This window comes from Petaurus breviceps, unplaced genomic scaffold (genome assembly GCF_028583685.1).
Source record: "Petaurus breviceps papuanus isolate PSGF00001 unplaced genomic scaffold, PetGlider_PUasm1.0 76, whole genome shotgun sequence".
NCBI lineage: Eukaryota > Metazoa > Chordata > Mammalia > Diprotodontia > Petauridae > Petaurus > Petaurus breviceps.
The window spans coordinates 731,702-749,540 of NW_027186473.1; the positions used below are offsets into that span (position 1 = coordinate 731,702).

Below are 17,839 nucleotides of genomic sequence, written 5' to 3' on the forward strand. Positions count from 1 at the left end.
TGAAGTATAAGAGGATACGAGCTACTCTTTTTTTTTAATGCTGCTTTTTGGAAGGGGGAGGGCAGGACAATTGGGGTTAAGTGACTTGTCCAAGGTCACACGGCTAATAAGTATTAAGTGTCTGAGGGCAGATTTGAACTCAGTTCCTCCTGACTCCAGGGCTGGTGCTCTATTCACTGCACCACCTAGCTGCCCTATAATAGCCATTCTTAAAGAGTTGGACTCACCAGGTCCAAATGAATTCATTACATTGTAGGATTCTGAAGCGACTAAAAGATGTGATTGCTAAATCACACCAGGACCTTTAAAAAGACCATGGAGATGCCATCTGGAATATTGTGTTCCTTTCTGGGCACCACATTTTAGGACAGATACTGATAAGCTGGGAAGCCTCCAGAAGAGGTTGATGCTAAGAAGCTGAAAGGACCATAGCAGTAAAGGATCAAAGATTTAGGGACAAAGGGGACCTCAGAGACCATCTAGTCCAACGCCATCATTTTACAGATGAGGAAACAAAGGCCTGAAGAGATTATTAAATCACTCACCAAAGATCATGCAAGTAGCAAAAATAGTAGAACCAAGATTAGAACCCATGTCCTCTGACCCCAAATCCAGTGTTCGCTCTAACTCTGCTCTGCTCTACTGGCCTCAATATCCTGCCATAAGAGGATTGGGAGGAAAAAGTGAGGATTATCAGTGTTGAGAAGAGCTGGGGGGGAGCAGTGAAGTGATAAATGTCTTTAAATGTTTAAGATTCAGGGTGGCTAGGTGTCGCAGTGAATAGAGCACTGGCCCTGGAGTCAGGAGGACCTGAGTTCAAATCTGGCCTCAGACACTTAACACACAACTAGCCGTGTGACCTTGGGCAAGTCGCTTAACCCCAATTGCCCTCCAAAAAAAGCAAAAAAAAAAATGCTTAAGAATCAGAAGAGCTATCACATGAAACAAGGATAAGATGCTTTCTTCTTGTTCAGAGGAAGCAAAACCAGTAGCAGGGGGTATAAGTTATGCAGGCAAGTTTTGATCTCCATGCAGCCAATTTCCTAACCATTAGAGCTATTCAAAAAAGGGACAGTTTTCCTCAGGAGGCAGGGGGCTCCTCCTCCTTTCAGGGCAAGTGTATGCTGGGTAACCAGTCTTTAGGGATATTGCAGAGGGGATGCTTGTTCAAGAATAGATTAGCCTAGATCAAGGGTTCTTAGCTTTTTGCATGTCATGGATGTCTTTGGAAGTTGGGTAAAGCCTCTGGAATCCTTCTCAAAATAGTGCCTTTAAATGAAAACAAACCAAAACACAGGATTACAAAGGAAACCAATTATAATGAAATAGTTATCATGACATTTTTTAAAAATGCAAGATCACAGACCCCAGGTTAAGAACCCTTGACTTGGATGGTTTCAGAGGTCCCTTCCAAGGAACTTCAGTTCTCTGATGAAGGAAGGTTTCACTGAAGATGTGGCACACATTCCAGGAACAGAGCATAATTTAAGGTAATGCATAGAGAAAGAGATGAAAGGGCAATAGAAAGGTAGGAAGGGGCCGGAGTGAGAAAGGCTTCAAATGTACATGTTCATTTACTAGAAAGATGAGAGAAGCTAGGAAGATATTATTTTGAAGATGATCCAGAACTAAGGTTAAACAAATGTAGTAAACCTTTATTAATTTAAACTATAGATTCTCAAAGTGGGCAATACCACCCCATGGGGGGGAATGGGACTGGAATGACTCAGTTAGGGGTGCTAGTAGCCTTGGAGGTAGGCACTGAATAAAAATAAGGGGATGGTAGAAACATAAGTAAAGAGAAGAGAAGAAAATTCTGAAAAACTTTGTACAAGTTTCATCTTCTGTGTAACAGAGTTAATAATTATAGTGATTACATTATTTTCCAAATAAACACATGAATTGCAAGTTATAGCAAATCAGTGGTCAAGTCCACCAACAGATCTTAGCAGCAGGTGGGCATGTTACCCATTGTCAGGAAGTCCAGTATGCATCAGCAGGAATATGTATGTGTAATGACTTATTTACAATATGATACTATATGGTTATACAACATAATATTGCATCATCAAAATTTCAATGCAAGAAAAAACCCACAAAGTTATAATAAATTATTAAATTTAAAATGTGTCATTTAAGAAAAATTTATATATTTTTTGAAATGACAAATTTTTTTTTAAAAACCCACCTGCCAAATGGTTAAGAAAAGTAGATTTCCAGGGGGGTTCTGAGTAATTTTTTTTTGAAAAGGAGGCAGTAGGCCAAATAAGTTTGGGAATGTCTGATTTAAACCAAGCAAAACAAAGGGTACTCTTAATTAGTGAGAATATTGAAATGCAGGGTTTTTTTTTTTTTAAGTTTTTTTAGCTAAGAAATGATAAAAATCCTCAGGAATACATGATGACTTGCAATAAGCCTGTTAAGCATTTGAATGTAGATTCTTGAAAGTGCATAAAAAATATTGTGTTCTCTTGAATATTTGCAACAATGGCCCTAAAATGTTTTGAATGACATCAGTTTGTTCTATGAACCACCCATCCCTGACTGCTGATCTTTCCACTGCAGTGTCCTGACACCATCTCAAACTTGACATGCCTGAAAATAATCCTGTGTGGATTCTGATGATGGAAGGTCTTCAGGGGCCTGGTAAGTAATCTGAACTTTTTTCAGGGAAGTATAGATTTGCAGTAGCTTTTAACAGGAAAGTGATGTACTTGGGAGAATATAATTCTGGCAGCAGTGGGTGTGAATGATGAACTAGGATGGGGAAAGATGGAGGTAAGAAAACCAGTTAAGAGGTAATTTCAATATTTCAGTTCAGAGGTAATAAGAGACTAAACCTGAGTGGTGGCCATGGAAACAGAGCAGCATGAATTCAAGAAACATTTCTTTTAGGTAGAATTGACAGTACTTGGCAACTAATTGGGCGTAGAGGGAGAAAGAGTTAAAAATGGATATGAAATTTCAAGTCTGGGTAACTGGGAAGACAGTTCTGTCATTAACTCAAATAGGGAAGTCAAAAGAAGGCAGAGGTTTGGGCAGATGAAAACGTGTTGAACTTGTTCTGACAGTAGATATCCATAAGCAGATGCTCAAAAGGCAGCTGGAAATATAGATCTGGATAGCCTGGGAGAAGAGAGAGGGCTGGGGACACAGATTTAGGAGTCACCTGTAGGGAGATGATAACTGCAGCCTCAAGAGTAAGTAACATCACCAATGGTAGTCTAGGGAGAAGAAAATGGAAGAGGGCCAAGAGAACCTGGGGGAATTTCCACAGCTGGAGGCAAACAAAGAAGATTTGGAGCAAGACAGAAAAGGAATGATTAGAGAAGTTGATGGATAAACAGGAAGGGTAAAGTGTCAAGGAAGAGAGTCACAAGATAAAGTGATTAACAACAACAACAACAGGCACTTACACAGGGAATTCCAAAAGTTTTACTGTCATTGAGCTTTCATAACTTAAAACTGCACTGAGACTTTTGGGATACTCTGCAGAGTGCTTAAGAATTACAAAATATTTTTGCATACATTGCCTCATTTAATCCTCACAACAAGCCTGGGGGGTAGGAAGTGTTATCATCACCATTTTACAAATGAGGAGACTGGGAGTAATGAAGTGACTTGCCCAGGGACACACAGCTACTGGAGTTGAAGTAAGGTCTTTCTGACATCAAATTCAACATGGTATCCAATGCACCAATGGCTGCTTGATGAACAGTGTAAAATTCTAGAGAGAGGTTAAGGAGGATGGCAACTGAGAAAAGACCATGGGATTTAGTCATAAATCAATGGTGGTAAAGGGAAAGAGGGATCACAGAAGAAGGGGGCCACAAAGCCGAGCAAAAGTTTTTTTTTCAGAACGTTAGCATTCTAACAATGTTTATAAGCAAAGAGAGTAAGGGAGCCAGTGGAAAAAGACTGATGATGCAAGAGAAAGATGAGGAAGAGAAGGGGAAGAACAAATGGAGAGGGGAAGGCGTAATTAAGGAGTAATTAACTACAACTCAGGCGTGGCAGATAATAAGAGCACTTGCCTCACAGGCTTGTTGCAAAGAACAAATGAGATAATGTATGCAAAATGCTTTGCAAACCTTAAAATGTCATACAAATATTAGCTGCTATTTATGATTATTATAACTATGGTTGTTGTTATCATGACATAGTACATCAAGATTGTCAAACCGCTTTCCTCACAACAACCCTAGCATGTGGGTGGTGTACTTATTATCTCCATTTTAGAGATGGGGAAAATGAGGCATTGAGAGGTGAAAGATCCTGCCTATGGTCTGGCAGTGAGTGTCTGGGATGGAACTTGAACTTGGGGATCATGATTCCAAATGGAAAGATCGAAGTGTAAAGACAGAGAGCTCTTTCTCCTCATCTTTGCTACTTAAAATCATTTTTCTCTAAAGCTCAGCTAAGTTGCTACCTTCTCCAGGAAGGCTTCCCTGATCCCCCCAGCTAAAGCACTATCTCCTTCCTCCAATGACCTTTGAGCATTTTGTGTGGATCACTCTTGTTACGTTCTATCTTGCATCACACTTCTTCATGGGCATAGATTGTAATTTTTTATCTGTGTTTCACCATGCCAGCACTTGGCATGGTAATTAGCTTACAGGAGGTGCTTAATAAATGTTCACTGGTGTATTTGTTGAATGTTCACAGCAAAGTGGAAGAGTAAGCCACAGGCTGAGAATGAGGCAATAGAGGAAGCGTTGGGGACTCAGAACCTTAAAAGGTTTGATGTAGTTGCTATAGGGAATATGGCAGAGAGTCAACTGGAATGGAATCAAAGGTCTCCTGGGCAGAATTGAGGGCTAGCTGGTGAGCAGCTCAAAGATTGGATGATGTTGCTAATGCCACTACAGTTAGCCTTTACGCAGGTGGCAATGAAGGACACAAACAATTAAAATAAGAGTGTCAATCTCTAATCACCAAATGTTTGCTGAAACAGGGGCTTCATTCACAAGGGGGTAAGTCCATTTAGACAATATAAATCACACCAATATTGAAGATAAAGGCAACAGATGTTAATTGAACACAATTTTGTGAATATATCACAATGTGCTACCCACTTTGGATATAGCAATTTACAATTCTAGTATGAACAAAGTGTTCTCCATTTCTTCTGAGATCTGTTACAGTGCCCATCTAACTCTCTAATCCTTTTTTAGATAATACAATCATGACAGCGATGTTATATCTGCACATATTTGATCATTTGAAAAATAGATATGCTTTGGCAATGATATCCTCATATAGAGAATAACAGGGAATCCCCCTAGGGCAGGCACGTGGTTATGATATTCAAAGATTTTACTCAGCACCAGCATCAAGATCCATCATTCCCTGATTTTAATCCCTCACCCTCCATACCCCATCTACATTCCACAGACCTCCTAAAAAATGTGGAGTTTCCCCAAAGCACTGAAACCCCACAATGCTAGGTGAAGATTGACTGCAGCCTAGGATGCACTGAATATATCCATACACCTTGGTAATAAACCTTGGCTGATATCTCTAACTGTCCTGGGAATAGACCAGCACAAATGAGCACACACTCCCTGAACTCTCCTTCCTCAGTGCCTTCCCTCTCCCGTGCCTGGACTGTACTCCTTCCATACCTCTCGTCTTTTGAACACACACACCACACATACACACACATTTCACTATGTACTAAGTAGAAATAGTAGGGGAGGGGGTTGCTTGTTTATTGTAAATATTTGTGTAAAAAAAAACTCCATACCATTGCCTCTAAATCAATTAACAGATTTTTTTTTTCTGTTAGTCTCAATATCTAATGATAAGATTTTTACTTTCTGGTTTTAAGGGAAAGATTATTGTCTCAAGATGAAAGATGAAAACTTTCCTCTAGATTTGATGCTGATGTTTTAACAGGGCATGCCTCTTTTTAGATAATCCCAACAGAAATGGAGTTTCTTCACTGCTAGCACCATGGAGAGGGACAGCAGAATACATAATCTATGGCCAAAACACAAGAATGTTGGGAGTGCTCTTAAGTCTTACTCTATTTTGCCAGAGCAACATGAGGAAAAGGGAAAGGGAAGGAAAAAAGAAAAAAGGGAAAGGAGCCTGACTTAAAAAAAAAATTATTCTGTGTCACTTCATAAAACTTTAAGATTATGTTATTTATTAATCTCCTTTCTAAAATAGTACCAACCAGTGACTTAAAATGTGGTTTCTGAAGGAGCTGAATTTAAGAAAGAACATTAAGGCAAGGTCTGAAAAACGACAGGAAAGGAAGGGGGAAGAGAATAAGCCTTTATATAGTACTTATAAAGTGCCAGGCACTGTGCTGAGCACTTTGCAAATATAATCTTATTTGATCCCCACAACAATCCTTGGAAGTAGGTGCTATTGTTATTCCCATTCTACAGTTGAGGAAACTGAGGCAAACTGAGGTTAAGTGACTTGCCCATGGCCACACAGTTATTAAGTATCTGGGGTTGGATTTGAACTCAGGTCTTCCTGACATGTGCCAAGGGCTGTAATCACTGTGCTGCCCAGCTGCCTGAATAAGATAGTGAAAGGAATTATAGAAAAGGAGGAGGTTTTTATGTCTCTAGGAACTGTCAGCCCTCTCACCTTGAGTGGGGCCTGAATATGACAGAGCAGACAAAATACATAGACATAGCATGAGCTAATCATTGGAGGCAAGCACTGAGAACAGGATCTTTCAAGGATTTCCTATAAATGCCATGTGAGAAATGCTTTGAAAATCCCTAGAGATGTTAGTGAAGCATGCAGCATTATTATTCTGCCTTCTGGAAGCCTGGGGTTAAAAAGAAGGCTTTGGAAACTTCTTCTGTGAAGAGATCTCACCTCTCCCCAAATGCCGACTGTGTCTCGGATGTCATTTTTGCAGTATGAAAGCTGTCGGATACAGTTATTCACAGCCACGCTGCTCTTACCAGGGGCAAGGTCTTCTTCGGCCATTTCTACCCATCCCAGAGATCGGACAGCAAAGCACTGGAAGACAGCAAAGAATCACATGTGTCAACAGATGGACAAAACTTATTTGCTCTAAAACTCCAACTGACAAATTGGCATTTAGGTTTTTTTTCTCTACTTATTTTGTATGTAATAATAAGAATTTTTATCAATTTAAGCCTTAGGAATTTTTTTTTTTTGAGATGGGAATGAAGGGCAATTGGGGTTAAGTGACTTGCCCAAGGTCACATGGCTAGTAAGTGTTAAGTGTCTGGGGCTGAATTTGAACTCAGGTCTGCCAGACTCCAGGGCCAGTGCTCTATTCACTGCTCTACCTAGCTACCCAAAGATTTTTTTAAAAACCACACAGGCAAAATATTTCCTAGAATGTCACCATATCAGCAAGTGAAAAAGAGTGAATGTCAGTATAGGCAATTCATAAACTACTCCTACTGCACTAATACCTGAATTCCAGAGCCTATCATCAGGGAAGCTACATTCTAAAATGCTTATTCTGCCTTCAAACTGTGGAAGTCAGAACACCTTGCCTGCTAGTTCAGATCAAGAGTATGACAAATCCCATTTTCTAAATGTTTAGCAAAGTGAATTTTAGTAAGCAAGTTAAAGAAATGTAGTGAGTGCTTACACATTCTCTGATCTGCCCAGGTAGTCTCTTTTCCTTCTAAGATGTCATGTGGAGATGCAGCATAACAAAAATAAATAAACACACAATATATTAATCATCACACTGGAAAGCAGAATGCTGTTTAACCAGAGCACTCATTTGACAGAAAATGCCATTACTGTGTGTGTTTTTTAAAGATATGATGCCTTTTACAAAGAAGATAAAAAGAAAAAATTCTGATAACTGCAAAAATTACTGCTGTGTTCTATTGTTTATAGGATTCTCTTATACAGTTTATGAGTTACATATATGCATACCCTAAGAATTAAAAAACTCCTTGGTATTATGATATCCATATGGCTCATGTGTGTCAGGATGTCTTTGCTCTAGAAAAGCCCTCTCCTATATTGCCAGGCACCTGGTCCCCTTTTCTGGAACACTCCAGTTCTGGAAACATTCATACTAAAATCTTCTCCTTAGAAACTTCTACAGGGAAGGGCTTCAATGGCTACGTGAAGAGTGGGGAACCTGTGACTTCTCTAGGTCCTTAAGTGAGGCCCTTTGACTGAATCCAAACTTCATAGAACAAATCCCCTTAATAAAAGGATTTGTTCTGTAACACTTGGACTCAGTCAAAAGGCCATACCCAAGGACTTAGAAGGCCACATGTGGCCTTGAGGCTGTAGGTTCTATGCTCTTGGACTAATTCCTGGTATGTCTCCCTGCCTGTGACAACAGAAAAGGAAAAATTCAGTTGGCACTTCTGAGTAACATCCTGCCCCAAACTATAAAACCAACAGTCCTAGCCTAGATCATTACCACCCCAGGACGCATGCAAAGCTACTACCCAGTATGTGAAGGACAAAAGACCCAGGTATCCTCATACCCAAAGAGGAGGAGTGAAAACAGCTTTGGTTTAACCTTTCTGTACCAAGTTCAGAGGACAGCCTCTTAGGAACCATGACTTCCTTCCTGCTCTTGCTAAAGACTGAAGATTATCAAACTGAAGTTCCGTCAATTTCTCTAATTGTATCCTTAATTGCTTGCCCTTTCACCCAGGCTTATACTCAGTTTCCCCTGTACAATTCCATGTATCCCAACTATTCTTGCCTACTCCTAAGGTATCTCATGTCTTATCTTGTCTGTGTTAAAATGTATTTGTGATAAAGGACTATAGCTATTAGTATCACTAGCCAGTCTACATTTTGGAGGGAAAGACTCCAAGTCCCAAAACATTTGTAGTGGCCTGGAATATATATACATATAGTGAATCAAGATGTTGTTGTCCACATGCAAAAAATATAAACAGAAAGTTTACCCTGTGGCTCACAGTTTATAGTTTGCCCTCTTGGGACTAATTTGGGTGAATTTTATAGGGCTGTTTATTTTAAAACCTTCCTTTCTTGCCTCACTAACTGAATAATGTAACCCAGAACACTTGTAAAATTACTACATGTGTGTATTTAGATATGCCATGTATTAACATGATACATACCTTGCCATGATGATAAAAAAAAGACTTTGTCCACTGTAGAATTTAAATTCCTATAATTTTTATCTTTCCATGTCTTGACTACCTTCAACCTCCTACTACCACATTTTCAAGTCAATAATATCATACAAAGCACATTTGAAATTCCTTTCTCACCTACTATTTCAACACTGCCTTTCAACCACTTCCAATTTTGGTCTATTTCAAAGTTAGATATCAGGAGCATTCACAATACCCCAAACTATTTCAATAGTAGGAAAAAGTGACTCCTTTCTCTGGGCCTCAGGTTAAAATATGGGACTTCATCTCTAAGGAGTGATAGTTCTGAAATTCTGACTCTATGGTAAGCCTGTGGCATTGTCTTATATCACAGTGAAGATGAGGGTTAAGATCTATGGTCTAGTCAAGGTAAAAATTCCCTCCAAAGATGCTGACCTTGTCCAAATCTTCCATAAAGCCTTCCTAGGTGCACTGCTTTAGATTTTCAAATTAGAGGCAATATGAAGCATTGGACCATGTCAAACATGTGGCTGCATGCCCATTCAGGCACCAGATTAAATTGTTCTTGAGGAATATTTAACAAAATAAATAAAAATTCAAAAGAACACAGATGATGTTGGTAGTAGATTAAAATGTAATTGAAGAATGTTTAACAAAATAAATAAAAACTCAAAAGAACACAGATAATGTTAACATGTGGTTTTCTGCATCAAATAAGTCCCCGATGGGATCCTTATGTGTGGGTTAGTGGCCTGCTTCTACTGGAGTTTGACATGTCTGGTATAGTGACAGCTGGCACTAACATAGCAGCTTAAGTTTTCCAAAATGAGCTGGAGGAGGAAATGGCAAACTGCTCCAATATTTTTGTGAAGAAAAACCCAAATGGGGTCACAGAGAGTAGGATATGACTGAACAACAGCAAAGGTTTGCAAAGTGCTTTCCATACGTTACCTCACTCGATGGTGAGATAATGTAAATAAGCAATGGACTTTAAATCAGTAGGACCTGGGGTTTAAGTCCTGGCTCTTATGTTTATTAGCCATGCGGCCACTGGCAGCATACTTAACCTGTCTGGATCTCAGGTTCCAATGTATGGCTAACAGCGGAGCACTGGGGCTGTCCATCAGTTTTTTCTCACCCTTGATACATGTGAGAGGTCAAGTTCCTTTCCCCACAATTCTCGGAAGATCTATTTGGGGATTTTCATAATTTTGTCAATTTGTGGCCTTGAATTAGGAGCTTTTAGAAGACACATCACTATTCCATATCATCACTCTCTCTGTACCAATGGATTTTCAATAGTTTTCCATAATATAACATGAAGGTGATTTGGCTCTCTGAAGTGGGAAGGGTAAAGGAAAGAAGAGGAGTTAGTATGTTGTGATAAATATGGTGTGAAATGTTAAAAGGGACAACCAAACATGCTCCGTGCAGCTCTGTAGACTGGATGGAAGTTTTGTTCAGCATACTGACCAAACAACACTAGATCCTTCTTAACCAAAACCTCTGTATGTAGGGCAGTGTTGATCTAAAGTTTGGAAACTTCAGTGTAACACTGTTTCATTTGCCCTCCCTTCAAAACTATTTGCCATGGAGAACAGAATTTTCTGGCATAAAAATTTATGCATTTATGAAAATGGATATTAAAAAGTGCTTTCTTTGCCACTACCTGGTTGTGTCCCATGTTGCTGCCTACGCCTAATCCTAGCTCTGCTCAAAAGAACTGATTGATAAAGAAAATTAAAAAGGACATTGGCTTCTCATTCTCTGCCCTGCCCCTAATTGATTTCATTAGCTTTTTAAAATAAAACCTCATTTAGAATCAGAATAATTTTTCTTCCTAAACAAGATGCGTATTTAATAAAGATGCAATATATAAGATGTGATAAATCACTGTTATGCCAGGAGAGGATATGGAAAGAGTCTGGGATTGAAAGGCAGAGAACCTAGCTTGAAATCTTGACTCTACTTCTTATTAATAATAATAGTATTTATATAGCACTTTAAGGTTAACTTTGAGAAAATTCCTTAACTGGCCTTCAATGTTCTTATTTGTAAAATGAAGGTATTGGAATGTTATGTCTATGATTCCCTTCCAGCTCATCTATGATGCACTCCACATTGTTCTGAGAAGAGGCTATGATTTCAGAGGATTTGTGTTTTGTCTTGAAAGCACAATATATTCCACTTTAGCCTAGAAAACAAATTGTTTGAATGTACTTACAGAAGGGCTGGGCCACAAGGGACAGTATGGTGCCTAGGCTGGATGCTGCTTTCTCTTTTTAATTGATATAGACACACACAAATGAGATGATAAGAAAAGTTTCCTTTTTCTGGGCTCCTATTCTGACTTTTCACTGATCTGAAAAACCTCATCACTACCCTGCTTGGTCAAATAAAAAGGAATCTATTACACTGCACTATTTCTTATAACAGAAAGCTGAACTCAAAAAGGAAAAATGAATTGTTCAGTGCTGCCCTCCTGTGTCAAAAAAAGCTATATTCTCAAGCGATAATGCAGGAACATCTCAAAATACACATTCAAGATTAGCTTCTGAAGATGAGTACTGTGCTGAAGAGACAGCACACTGCCACATTTAAATCAGAGAAACATAGCACCATGTAGGTCTGTCCTTAGGAGGGTCTCAGACTGAGCCACAGATCTGGGGATCATGTGGTTTTCCTGATGCTTCAGAAAGGCTGGAGGTGATATGTTATGACCAAATTTGACGGGTGGGTGGGATAGAGAAAGTCTGCATGCAAACCCATGGCTTGACCTAACAGATAATAAACACCCCTTTGATCTTGAGGTAAGTAGGGTATTAACATTTACATTTTACAGATGAGGAGACTGAGGCAGGGAGGAGCTCTCTTTCTACTCCTCCTCCTACCACCCCCACATTATAGAGCAAGGTAGTGTCAGCACACAAAGACCCACAGGTTATTTGTCCAGCCAAAGGTGAAGACAATTAGAGCTGGTCCAGGGAAAAAATCGTTAAGACAGTATTTCAGGGTATCCTGTCTCTCTTTACCCCCTCAGCAGCTGGATCCCTCCAGAGAGCTATTACCCTTCAGCAGTCTAATCCCAAATTCCTATAAAAAATAATCAGATTGATATTAAGTTCTATAAAAAGTGTAAATGCCACTTTGTTAACTCCTATGTATTTTCATTTTAAGCCTTTTATCTCTAATTTAGGAATGAAAGTCTTTAAAAGCCAAAAGACTTTTAGGCAGCAACAAGGAGGGGACTCTCTCTTTCCCCTGACATCATATGAGCCCCCTCTTAGGTGCTGTAGTATTTGGAAGCCAGAGGGGCAAGAGGCCCTGGGGGTTGTCTTCCAGAGTGCCTGTCCCCTAATCCTGACTCCCTTGCCCCAAGACTTCCAGAGGCCAGGGATACAGAGCTCCTTGCCTGGGTCTTAGCTCCTCTGCTGCAGGGGAGTAATCACACTCTGGAACTCTAGGCAAACAAATCCCAGCCTCGTGTTCTGGGGCTTCTGTTTGCCTCAAACCTTTCAGCATTGGGAGCATGGAAAAGCCCAGTGCAGGGGTAGGTATTCTAGGACTGATCCCTTGATGTCTGCGTGTGTCCAAGAGCGGGAGAATAGCAGGGAAAAGGACTGGGTAAATATTGGAGATTATAGACAGGTGATAGGAAGCCTCAGCATGAGAGCTCCAGGTGTAGGGCAGCAAGTCTTTTCAAGAGTAAAAATGGTATTTGCGTGTGGTGATTATGATGATGATGATGATGATCGTTTAATCGATGATGGTTTAATCGTCTGAGGTTTAAGGGAAAACTGATTCTAGTTACCTAGATTGAAAACAGTATGAAGAGAAAAGCTCAAATCTGACCTGGGTCCATAAAAGGAACACTAATTACAGTCATTTGAAGGAGCTGCTTACAATTTATTTCTAATTACTATGCAATACAATAACCATTATGATTAAACGTGTAGGCTTTACTTTCTTTAATTTAAAGCAATTCAACAAGCATTTATTACAGGTCTGCCTCATAGGACAGCCAACAAATGAGGGGAAAGTGCATCAAAAACCTCAAAGCTATAGAAATGCTAATTACTATTATCTTTGAAGTTATAGAGGTTGCTGTTGTTGTTTGTGACATTCCAGGTACTGGGATTACAAAGAGAAAGACATAGAAGGTAGTGGTAAGGAGAAGGAAAAAAAAAGATGTACCCAGAAAAGCAACAATAAAAACTATACAAAGTACTCAAGGGAAGAGGTGTGGGCGAGCTTTGACACCCGGGGAGAGAGATCAGCAAATGCTCCAGGAGGCAAAGCCAGGGAAGCCGATGCCTTGAAAACAGCTGGAGACTTCAAGAGAGAGAAGATAAAGCATTCTGGGTAGACACAGTGCACAGAGGCAGGTGTGAGAGGGGACATCTGGGGAAAGCAAGCAGACCAGTTTGGATAGCCTGTGGAGAAAGAGGGAGCAATGTGAAATTGGTCTAGAAAGCTAAGTTCTCAAATTGTGAAGGACTTTAAATGCTGAACAGAAGAGTTTGGAATTATTCATTTGAGAGAACGTGCATGGATATTGCTAAGTCAGATAGGTAGATTTTGTGTATAGTCAACTAGACAGTACAGTGGATAGAGTTCTAGACCTGGGGTTTGAAGACCTGAGTTCAAATCCAGCTTCAGACACTTACTAGCTGTGTGACCCTGGGCCAAGTTATTTAATCTCTCTCAGTTTCTTGACCTGTAAAACATGGATAATAATGGCCTCGACCTCCCAGATTGTTGTGAGGATCAAATGAGATACCGTAAAGTGCCCAGCACAGTGACTGGCACATAGGAACTATAGAAGTGCTTTTGTTGTTGTTGTTTGGTCATTTCAGTCCTGTCTGACTCTCCGTGACCCGATCTGGGGTTTTCTTGGCAAAGATAATGGAGTACTTTGCCATTTCCTTCTCCAATTCATTTTACAGATGAGGAAACTGAGGCAAACAGGGTTAAGTGACTTGCCTAGGGTCACATAACTAGTAAATATCTGAGGCCAGATTTGAATTCAGGAAGACGAGTCTTTCTGACTCCAGGCAAAGCACTTTATGCACTATGCCACCTAGTAGGAACTATATAAATACCAGCTATTATTATACTATATAAAATTATATATATATATGTTACATATATATATATATTATACTATATAAAATCAAGTCATGAATGGTATTATAAAAATGGGATCCTAGATTTTTAATATTTTTGGTCCTCAATTTGCTGGGGGGTTTTAAACAGGCACAAATCAGCGTTTTTAGGTTAAACTTATTACCAAGCTGCCCAACTCTGTGATCATTCCTAAATTCCTAAATAGACACCTATACAAGGAAGACTAGAATGCAGAGTCAAAGACAGCCCTTTGTCCTTAAGTCTCTGCAATACATGGGAAAGTAGCATGTACTTTAAGAGTGAAAACTCATTTTTAATTAGAGGACGGGCTCCTCTGAGTCTAGTGCTTTGGATCAGAGGATTGCCATGTCTCATCAAAGGAGAAGCTACTTCCTGAAAAGTGTTTCTCCAGAGCCTGTGGCTAGCAATTCAAAGTTAGAGATGAAGAGATGGTCTGGGTGATGTGGGATATTTATGGCACACATATGATAGATCATTGTTGATGCACACAAAGCTCTATGAGGTGGGCAGACCACTTATTGGACTTACATAGATAGATCAGCTTTTTGTCTAAGCTCCAGCATAACTAGAAGCACCTAGCAGGGAGGTCCATGGGGGATCTCAAACTCAGGTTGACCTAATTCTCAAATCAAGCTGAAGAAGAATAAACCTGATTAATTATTTACTATGCTAATGACCTCTGTGGTAAGGACCCTCCCCTCCCCTCCCTTGTCTCCCTGCTTCCTAAGAAACCAAAGGCATCATGACTACATTGACCTCAATGGGCTACTGTACATCTGTTCATGCTGTTTTCCCTCAAACTGCCTGTAACATAATGGGCAGCCATGCTGAAGACTAGGTACAGAGCCCTGCGGGAGTTCCCAGTTTGGCAGTATGATTATGTCTGAATCTACTAGTGCCATTTAGTTATGCTTTTCCCCTACCAATTATCTTTGGACTTGGGCAATTCAAGTGTAACTGCACAATGGGCTGACATCTAATGTGTTTTTTTACCATGAGGGAGAAGATTAAGGAAAATAAAGCAAAAAGGCTTGAATTCATTTCATCTGTTAAGGATTCATTAAGAAGAAGACTATATATAGTCAAAAGCCTATATTTCAAACATTCTCCTTTGTAGCTGTGTTAACCACAAATTAACCACAATGAGCTCATTACCTCATTGACAAAATGGGGTTAATAGTACCTACCCTCCCCATTCAGTTCCATAAACATTCATTACCTACCTACTTTTTGCAAAGTACTATCCTAGGTGCTGAGGGGACAAAGACAAAACAAAAAAACCAGGGTTACTGGGAAGACCAAATGAGAAAACTGACACAAAAGGACAAAATTCCATGCAAATCCTTAGATAATTATCAGAAGGTTATAATCAGCTGGGAATATAATATAGAAAGAGGATTATAGGACTGCCAATCAAGAGCTGTAAGTGATGTCCCAGGGCATTTTGTATAGTCTTTTCATTTTACAAAAGAGGAAACTGAGGTCCAGAGGTAAATGTGTATTAAGCTGCAGAGCCAGAACCTGACCCCAAAGATGGCTGTTTTATACAGTTAATTGAAATATTTTTGTTGTTCAGTCATTTCCAATTCTTTGTAACCCCATTTGGGGTTTTCTTGACAAAGATACTGCAGTGGTTTGCCATTTCTTTCTCCAGCTCATTTTACAGATGAGGAAACTGAGGAAAACAAGGTTAAGTGACTTGCCTAGGGTCACACAACTAGTAAGTGACTGAGGCCAGGTCTGAACTCAAGAAGAGTCTTCCTGACTCCAGGCCTAGCACTCTGTCCACTGTGCCACCTAACTGCCCAATTAAAATATACTTAATTGAGTTTTGAGCTGTAGCCTTCATCCTTCACAAATCAGACTCTTAAGTGGAAATTAGCCAAAGCTGATAAGCAAAAAGAAAAAGACAAACCTTCTAACTTTGCAATCCCAACACAGATCATTATAGTATTTATCAAATGGTTTTTACCAGAGAAGAGTTTAAAAAAATCTCTACATAGTTTACAAAATCATAGTCACAAAATCAACCCTTTTCTATGTAGGAAACAGACTTGGAACTCAGAAGGGCTACACTCCAATCTCTCTACTGTTAGCAAAGGTAGAGTGATGTGTATGGCTCAGGGTGAGGAAGGGTAAACACCCCCACTGTTGCAAGGAGAAATCAAGTACACATTTTTCTTCTGGTTACATAAAGGATGTCGGCTGAGGCTCAGATAAGGGTTAGGAAGGAAGGAAACATTTAATAAGCACTTACTGTGTACCAATGCTAAGTACTTTACAATTATGATCTCTTTTGGTCCTCACAACTCTGGGAAATATTATCCCCATTTTACAGCTGAGGAAACTGAGGCAGCCACAGGTTATGTGGCTTATCCAGGGTCACACAGCTAGTAAGTGTCTGATGTGAATTCAGGTCTTCCTGAGTCCAGAAGCAGTGCTCTAGCCATTGGGCTACCTAATTGACTCTACATGTAGGAGCTAAGTCCAAAAATATATTATCAATCACTAAATCTTGAGGACAGGGACTGTTTCATTTTGCCTTTCTATTCTCCTTACCTAGTATGCAACATCTGACACACAGCAAGCCCTTAATAAATGTCTGTTGATTGATAACTGTTAAAATGTATTAATTATAAGTAGGTAGCCCAATAATCATCCATTTTAGCAAATTTCCATATATAGAAATTCCTCAACTTTCCATCGGTTAGAGGGAATCAAATCATATTTATTTAACAGGGGAAAAGAAAAGAATCTGATGCCATTATAAAGCAGGAAAATGCTTTCATTTCTTTCTCTGACATGCACAGATTATGGCCCTGGCCTCGTTTCACAAGGATGTCTTCAGGGATTTAAAAGTCAAGTTCATCACCAAATGAAAATGTCAGGCCTTCAAAAGTCTGTCATTGCTCTTTCCCCATGCCATTCTTGTACTGAGGAGAACATTCCAAATTCATGTCATTCCTCTTTCTAAGGTGCTCAGTGGGTCCCTGGACTATATGCCCCGGTTGGAATACGTAGTCAGTTACTAAACATGTTGCCAATTTCTAGAACTTGGGTTTGAACCAGAGCAGCGTGAGCTGCATGCACAAGGAAAGTTCCTCTGAAAGGAAGTAAGGTAGCCCTTTAGCTAGATACAATATTGAATTCTCTTCAGCTTCCTGTTTCCATTCAGGGTGACTGTAAACCTATTTATCATACCTTATGGAGAGAGCTATGTAAGCAAACACAAAATGACTAAAAATCTTCAGTTTCCAGAATAGCTCTTTATTTTCCTTTATCCCTCTAGTGCCATAAAGCCAGAAAAAAACCAAAGAGGCTGCTGGATTTTTTGTGCCAAAGCTGGGGAATACTACAGTTCTGCTCTAGTAGAATGTTAAACTTTCTCCCTTTCCTTTCTCCTCCTTTTAAATTTGAGAAGCACATCTTCAGATAACAGCATTAAAATGATCAAGTAATAATCATAATAGCAAACACCTAAGTAGTGATTTAGGATTTGGAAAACACTTTACCTCTATTATCTCAGTTGGTCAATGCAACTTCAGGAGAGACTCTATACAGACAATTGTTTTGGAACCAAACCATGGACCCAAGGAAAGACCCTGAATATATCAAAACATGCA

General features: G+C 39.6%; 1 protein-coding gene across 8 annotated transcripts in view; it reads right to left on the reverse strand.

Annotated features, from left to right (window-relative positions):
- Positions 1-17,839, reverse strand: part of APBB2 (amyloid beta precursor protein binding family B member 2) — a 420,856-nt gene that overhangs the window by 95,432 nt on the left and 307,585 nt on the right. For all 8 annotated transcript variants that reach the window (XM_069105116.1, XM_069105115.1, XM_069105114.1 and 5 more), the window contains one exon: positions 6,844-6,990. In XM_069105116.1, coding sequence (XP_068961217.1) covers positions 6,844-6,990 — 147 coding nt within the window. The remainder of the gene's footprint in view (positions 1-6,843; positions 6,991-17,839) is intronic.